The sequence below is a fragment of the Brassica oleracea genome, chromosome C3, assembly GCF_000695525.1.
Source record: "Brassica oleracea var. oleracea cultivar TO1000 chromosome C3, BOL, whole genome shotgun sequence".
In the NCBI taxonomy this organism is placed as follows: domain Eukaryota; kingdom Viridiplantae; phylum Streptophyta; class Magnoliopsida; order Brassicales; family Brassicaceae; genus Brassica; species Brassica oleracea.
The window spans coordinates 25419359-25428195 of NC_027750.1; the positions used below are offsets into that span (position 1 = coordinate 25419359).

An 8837-nucleotide genomic window follows, 5' to 3' on the forward strand; every position below is an offset into this window, starting at 1 on the left:
ATTTATTTATTCTAAAATGATTGCGAATAAACAAGAACGGTCATTTGATTTATATGTACAAGCCAATTTATTACATAATAGTAACTAATTTTTTAGTTATTTAATATATAAATATTATTTTATTATTTCATAATATGCAGAAAAATATAAAATAAGTATTTATTCTGCGTAAGGCGCAGATCTTAACCTAAGTATGTATCTCTTTAATAATTTTAAATCTTAAACATTTTCTAAATCTCATGCCAAAATAAAAGAAAGAAATGAGAATAAACTCAAAAATCAATCTTTATATCGATAAATAACCAAAATGACACAAAAAAAAAAAAAAATATCAAAGATAGATAGGATTGGCACGTGAACGTAAACTTCTCATAACCATAATTAACTTTTAAATTGCTAAATCATGATATAAAACCGAGTTGACATAGTTTCATTGTAACCAAATAGTAGGCATGAGATTCTTCGGCTTAAACGTTAGGTTTTTATGCGATAAATAATTTTTTGACCTAAAATATTTTTAAAAATGAGATCAGTTCATTAGTAAAAAAATTATGTAATTAACGAAAAAAGTTTTGCAAAATTGTTTAAGAGCTAAATATATTAATTCGATCAATAATATAATTTTTTTTCCACACGATATTTCTTAAATAATTTTCATATAAATTTACTCTGCGCTAAGCGCAAGTCTTATCCTAGTTGGACTCAGTAATAGTCATACAAGTATATACTACTACTACTCCATCCATTTTATTTTAATTGTTTCTTTAGATTTGTGTATACATATTATAAAACATTTAATTCTATATATTTCTAAATAAAACCGTCATTATTTATACACCTAACCATATTTTAACCAATATAAAAATAGAATGTTATATAAAATTAATAAATTTTGTATTAAAATTATAAAGTGATATTTATTTTGCAATGAATTTTTTTATTTTACAACGATAATTAAATTGAAACGAAATGAAGTACTATTTATTATTGGGTTACCAATTTTCCATGGAATTTAAAGAAAAAAATCAAAAAACATTATAAAGGTCATGACTTAACATTATTATTATTATTTTATAGGATAAAAAATTTATCTGTAAAATGATTAAAGTAAAATTAGCTGTGTTCCAAAAAAAAGAAGAAGTAAAACTAGCTACTCGCAAGTAGATCTGTGAGGTCATATACATACTCCTAAAAAAATAGAAGTTACTTTACATTAGTCTCTAAGATAGAATTGTTAGTTAATTAATAATAATATTTGATAATCTTTAAATATTTTTTTAGGTTTTGGTCTTTTGGATGATGAAAATTGAGTAATAAAGTAAAATCTGAGCTGAACCTTTGACCTAGTATGAATATTCTCACAAGCACGTGGTTGGAAATATCGCCGCTTCTCTTTCTCTCTCTAAATCTCTCTCTATCTCTCTCCTGTCCTGTCGCTCTGGAGTTATTTATCTTTATGTTATGTATATAAACTCCAGCTCTGAAGAGTTTGTAACTTGCGAATTGTGAGCTTCATCTTCTTCCCCCTCACTCCAAGAAACAAAAACAAGAACAAAGAAACCTCACGAATCATCGTCTCAAGAACCTAACAGATTCAAAAAAAGATTCAAGAAGAACTAACAGAAAATTTCAAGATTCCTTAACCGAGCTTTTTCAAGTGCCGACCGTGTATTCGAGGTACTTAATCTTCATGACCACAACCACGTCTTCTCTATCTAGATCCGAGAAATTCTGTTTTTTTCCCCGTTAAACTCTGTTCTTTGGGATCTCTGTTTGCGCTTGGCTCTCTGTTTATAACCTATTCACATGCTTGTCTGTGTCTCTATATATATACAAACATTCTGTGAGTCAAACATAACAGATTCTTGATGTTTCACTTCCAGGTCAGAACCTCTGTTATCGTCAGGATCTCTTGAATGGGTGTATTATTCTCCTGTCCCTTCGCCGAGCAAGAAGACGTGGAGTCTGCTCTAGACTCCATCACAGTCAAGTCCATAACCTTAGGCGAAGACAACGAGTGCAAAACTCCAAAGAGATCTGTCAACTTCAATAACAAAACTCTAGAGCCCACAATCTTGAAAGGATCTGGTGGTAAGATGGTCGTTGAAAAGTCCGTTAGCTTCAAAGGGATGCAGCTGGAGAGAATGATCTCGCTCAACAGGTCTCTCTTCAAAGAAGATCACACCAAAGAGAATGGCTTACATGAGTTGGGCAATGGCATCTCAGTTCTTGATCCGAGTAACCCTAAACACGAAGCTGCTATTAAGTTACAGAAAGTTTACAAGAGCTTCCGTACTAGGCGAAAGCTCGCGGACTGCGCAGTGCTTGTGGAGCAAAGCTGGTTAGTGTTTTTGATCTCAAGAGCTTCTTGGGTGTTATTTTGATCTAATGTTGTGTGTTTCTGTTTCCATCACAGGTGGAAGCTTTTGGATTTTGCTGAGCTTAAGAGAAGTTCTATATCATTCTTTGAGATTGAGAAGCACGAAACCGCGGTTTCTAGGTGGTCTAGAGCTAGGACTAAAGCAGCTAAGGTTGGTAAAGGTTTGTCAAAGAATGAAAAGGCACAGAAGCTTGCTTTACAACACTGGCTTGAAGCGGTAAGTTATTATAGAGAGACTAATCACAGTTTTGCTTTTCTTTTAGTACCACTTTTTGGATTGTAACTTAATCTGATCTTGGTTTTATGCAATAGATTGATCCGAGACATCGGTATGGACACAACCTGCACTTTTACTACAACAAGTGGCTTCACTGTCAGAGTAGAGAACCTTTCTTCTACTGGTAGTTACTTCTCACCCACTCCTTTTCCATTTTGGTCAAAAGGTTTTTAGCTGAATCAAGAACACTAAACTTAGATATGTGTGTTTTGATTGGAATGTTGTAGGCTTGATATTGGCGAGGGGAAAGAAGTTAATCTTGTGGAGAAGTGTACTCGATTAAAACTTCACCAACAATGCATCAAGTACCTTGGTCCGGTTAGTATCTATTTATTTTACTTGCTCAACAAGTAACCTTACCGATAAAATTAGAAACTTATTTTTTGTTGTTTTGTGTAGATGGAAAGGAAAGCCTATGAGGTTGTTGTGGAAGAAGGCAAGTTCTTCTACAAGAACAGTGGAGAAATGCTTCAAACTTCTTCAATGGAAGAGAGTGATTCAAAGTGGATTTTCGTGCTCAGCACGTCGAAAGTGTTGTACATTGGGAAGAAGAAGAAGGGTGTGTTTCAACATTCAAGCTTCTTAGCCGGAGGAGCTACTGTTGCTGCAGGGAGATTAGTTGTTGAGAATGGTGTTCTCAAGGCTGTTTGGCCACATAGTGGACATTATCAACCTACTGAAGAGAATTTCTTGGACTTTCTGTCTTTCCTTGGAGAGAACAATGTTGATATCACTGATGTAAAGGTAAGAGAAAGAGATTTGATTTTGATTGTTTAGGTCTTGAGTGTGTGATGTGTTTCTTATATAAGTTTTTTCTTTTGTGTGTTTCAGATGAGTCCTACAGATGAAGATGAGTTCTCTATTTACAATCAGAGAAGCACTCATATGAGAAACCATTCTTTGGAAGAGGATTTGGAGGCTGAGAAGACTGTGATGGCTGATCCAAGAGAGGAAGAATCAACAACGGTGATGGCTGTTGTAGAAACACCAAAGAAGATGGAATCTCTTAGTACATTTGACTTAGAACAAGAATCAAAGCCTTCAGAGGAGAGCTTACCCAGAGGAGGAGGAGAAGAAGAAGCCAAGGAGAGTGAAGTAGTCAAGATTCCAGAAGAATCAATCCTAAAAAGGATAAACTCAAAAAAGGAAACTAGATCTTTCCAACTTGGGAAACAACTATCATGCAAATGGACAACAGGTGCAGGACCAAGGATTGGTTGTGTGAGAGATTACCCATCAGAGCTTCAGCTTCAAGCACTGGAACAAGTCAACCTGTCCCCGAGAAGTGCTTCTGTTTCAAGACTCTACTTCTCCTTTTCCTCTCAAAGGCAAATGCCTCGGATGTCACCGTTATGGCGTGGAATGTCATTACCTGCAGATATCACACAATTATAACTGATGGAAAGTTATTGAGATCTGATCTATTCTTTTTGTGTGAATAGAGAAGATAATGACTTAGAATTCTTTTGTATTTTTTTTTTTCTCACCTTATAATGTAACAGAGCAGCATTTCATTCGTTCATTTGGTTTCTTGTTTAACAAGAAATCACAGGTTAAAATAAGTTTTTTTTTTACTAAAAGGTTAAAATAAATTTAGATTCTTTTTCTACGCTTTTTTGGTTTTGACAAAAGCCTGTAATACACACAAGTGATTCAAGTTTCAACATGTTTTTCAAACAGTTCTTCATTTTTTACCTTTCCAGCTTGACTTTCAAGAAAACTCAGTGGAGATTCAACCCTACGCTGCACAAGTTATGCCAGCGAGAGATAATTTTCCTTACATTGACCCTCTCTGCCTCTTTGTTGGTACCATGACCCTCTCTGCCTCTTTGTTGGTACCATCTTTGGGCTTTAAAGGCCCATTAGAATGTTAGATTGAGTGGCATAACAAGAACCATGCCCAGTCCCATGCTTCTCCAGTCTCCACCTACCAAGTGAAAATAAGTTTACTCATCAAAAGTAAACTGTTTTTTTGTTCTTGTTTACGTCACAACTCACAAGATGATATTTGGTTCTTCCTTTTTTTTTCTAAGGGCTGCATGTCAACAGATATACTCATTCGTTCCTGAACAAGTGTCAATATGACATTTTTCACACAGATTTAAAAAGTTGCTGAAATATATGTAATTTGTTATTAATTACACCTGTATGACCAATAGTATTTGATATAAATAAAATTATTTATAAAATCAATGCAGTTTGCAATTAATTTTTGACTGAAAATAAGTATAATTTGTATTGAAATTGTAAAATGATACTTTTTTGTGTAACAAGAAAAAAACGTTAGAATGAGACTTATTATGAAACAGAGGGACTCATTTGTTATTATATTAGGGGCTGACTTTGTTATACTACCTCTAATAAATTGAAAAAATATATTAAAATATAAGTAGATCTTACATGTGACGTCCATATATTTGACACTAGATTTTACAATTATCATGAATCACGATTAACAACGTACTAACTAAAACTATTAAACGTATGTATGTATGACTTTTTGGATTCTTAAATATTTTATTCATTACTAAATTTAGTAACTCACCAACCAAGCCAATCCAACAAATCAATACATGACAACTTTTGAAACTTCCTCACTGAGTCATGAATAACACTACTTACATAGTTAATTTTACCACAAGAATCTGCATTTTTGTAAAAAAAAGTGCGAACACAAATATAATCATGGAGTAGACGTATAGTATTTGATAAATACATAATCAAAATAAATCTCGAATATTGTTTTAAAAAAATGACGAGTTATTATCTTTATCTGTCAACATTAATGTTCTGTATACTTGAAAGTTTGTTAAAGTAATTCGCTAGGAGCCTATATTTAACAGAAACATGTCTTTTTCTTAAGCTGGCCATATCCAAATATACTGACTTAATTTTTGAAATATTAGTAATTTAATTTAGTCAAAAAATATTACTACTTTAATACAAACAAATGGAAAATTTTAAAATAAATGTAATAAAGCGGGAAGAGGTAAAACGGCAGAACAAGCATGGTGAGAGCCATATAGGTTCGCTCATTTGTCATTATGTTAAATACTTTCTCCTCTCTTCAACTAATCTTCACAACATAATCTAAATCCTAAACAAGAAACAAATAAAGCTTTCAAACTTCAACCCAAATGGCTCCAACACTCTCTACCGTACAGTTCGCAGATCCAGCTGAAGTAACCGAGTTCGTGGTCAACAAAGGAAACGGCGTAAAGGGTTTATCAGAAACAGGAATCAAAGCTCTTCCCGACCAATACATTCAACCATTCGAAGAACGTCTCATTAACAAGTTCGTCAACGAAACAGACGAGGCCATTCCTGTCATCGACATGTCCAACCCCGAAGAGGACAAAGTCGCTGAAGCTGTCTGTGACGCTGCTGAGAGATGGGGTTTCTTTCAAGTGATCAACCATGGAGTTCCTCTTGAAGTTCTTGACAACGTGAAGGCTGCCACTCACAGGTTCTTTAATCTCCCTGTTGAGGAGAAGAGTAGGTTCACAAGGGAGAATTCATTGTCGACGAATGTAAGGTTTGGAACGAGTTTTAGTCCTCGTGCAGAGAAAGCTCTTGAGTGGAAAGATTATCTCAGTCTCTTCTTTGTCTCTGAAACCGAAGCTGAACAGTACTGGCCTGATGCTTGCAAGTGAGTTCAAAAGTCACTCTTCCTCTGTTTTAGTTACTAATTCATATAGGTATGTGTGTTCAGTACCAGTTCAGGTTTGAATCATGTTTTCTGATTTTCGAACTCAACTTTCTAGATCGATTCGAGTTTTATATATGTTGGATGGGGTTAAGTTAATATACGTCAGGTTCTGATATATTTTATAACTATCTCTAAAACCCATTTTCAATCCAACTTATTTCGAGTTCGGTTAATAATACTTCGGATTAATCTGGTTTTAGATATCATATCAAAATGAACATATATCATATCAAAATGAACATAGAATTTAGTATTTAAGATACTTATTTAGGTTTTGAATATTTATTTTTTTAAATATCATATCAAAATAATTATGTAATTAAGTATTTGAGATACTTAATATTTCTACGATTTTCATGCCTAGTTTGTTTTATTTATTCAGACTTTTAAGTTTTTTGGGGGTTTTTTTTCATTCGATTAATAATATTTCTAAGTACAGGTATATTTTATACCATCTGATATGATTAATTCGAATACTTTTACGACTTGAGTCATATATGAATTCGAGTCTTTCCATTCGGATTCGGTTCAGATCTCGTGGTTCGGGTTCGGGTTTTTGCTTAGACCTAAATTCACATATACAGTTATTGATTTTGATTTGTGTTCAAAATTTTTTTTATTGATTTGATTATAGGAACGAAGCTCTAGAGTACATGAACAAGTCCAAGACAATGGTGAGGAAGCTTTTAGAGTATTTAGGGAAGAATCTCAACGTGAAGGAGCTAGACAAGACCAAAGAATCACTCTTCATGGGTTCAATTCGAATCAACCTCAACTACTATCCCATCTGTCCTAATCCCGACCTAACCGTTGGCGTTGGTCGTCACTCAGACGTCTCTTCCCTCACCATTCTCTTACAAGACCAGATCGGTGGTCTCCACGTGCGTTCTCTATCCTCAGGGAACTGGGTTCACGTGCCACCGGTTCCCGGATCTTTCGTGATCAACATCGGAGACGCCATGCAGATCTTGAGCAATGGTCGTTACAAGAGCGTGGAGCATCGTGTCTTAGCCAACGGTAGCAACAACAGAATCTCCGTTCCTATCTTCGTGAATCCAAAACCAGAGTCTGTGATTGGTCCTCTTCCTGAGGTGGTCGCAAATGGAGAGGAACCCGTTTATAGAGACGTTGTGTACTCTGATTACGTCAGATACTTTTTCAAGAAGGCACACGACGGAAAGAAAACCATCGATTTCGCCAAGATTTGATTACAATCAGACCTAAAAGGAGTTTGATGTCTTGTTTTGTTTCCTGTTTGTGTTTGTGTAAGCGAATAAAGAAGAAAGAAGACAGACATATGATGTCTTCTTGAAACTTTGTTCAGTATTGTTTTGTATAACGTGTCACAGAAGCAAGAAGTAACCTTTAGAATTAGTGGTTACAAAGACAGATGAGATTGACTTCAATGTTCAGACCACAACACACACATTGTTTGTAGACATGTCTACAGAGGATACATAAAGTTCTGATCTTTTTTTTTTTTTTTTTGTCTCGTTCGATTATAAATACATTTTTATAAAAACCGTGATGAAAGGCCTTTGCCACCTAGTTTAAATGGTAAAGGAGTTCCGCGTACCCAGATCCAAAGCTTTGTGGGATTATAGTCTTTTAGACTAGAAACTCTTTGGGATCTCCACAGTTATCATAAAGAAACTGTGATAATACAAATGTGATCTCTAACAATAAAAAAATATGATAGGATATCATGTTATTATTCAACTATACTTTCATAATCAATTACAAAAAAGTTAGAAGAAATCAATGAGAAAGATAAATGTGATCTCTAACAATAAAAAATATGATAGGATATCATGTTAATTTCACATTATTCAACTATGCTTTCATAATCAATTACAAAAAAAGTTAGAAGAAATCAATGAGAAAGTGATATATTGTGTTTTTGGCACATTATATATATGTCTTATTAATAGTTTTCAAGGTTTTATCGAGTCTTTTTAGTCTTTTTCGAGTCATAACAGGTCTAGAGTTGCATTGGATGGGAAATGGACCAGCTAGAGGAAAAGAAGAGAAAAAAGTATGATTTGGAGTCTTTTGCGCAGAGTCAACCGGAGCAGCCTGAGTGTCTGCTCCAGCGGCAGAGATTAAAAAAAAAGAAGTTTCCAAATATTTCGGGATTTGCCCTAGATTTCCTATTTCTTTCCTATAGCCGCATGTGGCTCCTATATATATAGTCTCCTATTTATTACTTTAGACCTACCTTAGTTTTTACGCAAGAAAGACCTAGAGAGCTTGTGATTTGCGATTTGCTACTTGTAAGGGAGACGGCTCCATCTATCTCCTAGAGAAGATTATCCTGAACCCTCTGATTTCTATTATCTAATATATGCAGTATTATTCAGAAATCATACTTCTCTGTTCTTGTGTTATGTTTGAGTAGTCACCGAGTTAGTTTAGGGTTCTAGTGTTTTGGATTCGCGAGCTGAAGCATAAATAAGTCATCTTAAGATTGT

The 8837-nt window shown here is 34.4% G+C and overlaps 2 protein-coding genes across 2 annotated transcripts; both read left to right on the forward strand.

The window, feature by feature from the left end:
* Nucleotides 1–1511: 1511 nt before the first annotated feature.
* Nucleotides 1512–4158, forward strand: LOC106334205. The gene is made up of 7 exons (XM_013772523.1): nucleotides 1512–1677; nucleotides 1884–2341; nucleotides 2417–2597; nucleotides 2693–2781; nucleotides 2885–2975; nucleotides 3057–3401; nucleotides 3489–4158. The coding sequence occupies exons 2-7, from the start codon at nucleotides 1917–1919 to the stop codon at nucleotides 4050–4052; spliced, it is 1695 nt and encodes a 564-aa protein (XP_013627977.1). The 5' UTR covers nucleotides 1512–1677; nucleotides 1884–1916; the 3' UTR covers nucleotides 4053–4158.
* A 1626-nt stretch (nucleotides 4159–5784) lies between these two features.
* On the forward strand, nucleotides 5785–7720 carry LOC106334207 (feruloyl CoA ortho-hydroxylase 1). The gene is made up of 2 exons (XM_013772525.1): nucleotides 5785–6306; nucleotides 7001–7720. Exons 1-2 carry the CDS (start codon nucleotides 5795–5797, stop codon nucleotides 7572–7574), a joined length of 1086 nt encoding a protein of 361 aa, XP_013627979.1. The 5' UTR covers nucleotides 5785–5794; the 3' UTR covers nucleotides 7575–7720.
* Nucleotides 7721–8837: the final 1117 nt, after the last annotated feature.

Coding starts and splice junctions, on each gene's coding strand:
- LOC106334205 (XM_013772523.1), top strand. CDS start 1,917: ATGGGTGTATTATTCTCCTGTCCCTTCGCCGAGCAAGAAGACGTGGAG. Junction 2,598..2,692: donor TACAACACTGGCTTGAAGCG/GTAAGTTATTAT, acceptor TTTATGCAATAG/ATTGATCCGAGACATCGGTA. Junction 3,402..3,488: donor TTGATATCACTGATGTAAAG/GTAAGAGAAAGA, acceptor TGTGTGTTTCAG/ATGAGTCCTACAGATGAAGA.
- LOC106334207 (XM_013772525.1), top strand. CDS start 5,795: ATGGCTCCAACACTCTCTACCGTACAGTTCGCAGATCCAGCTGAAGTA. Junction 6,307..7,000: donor TACTGGCCTGATGCTTGCAA/GTGAGTTCAAAA, acceptor ATTTGATTATAG/GAACGAAGCTCTAGAGTACA.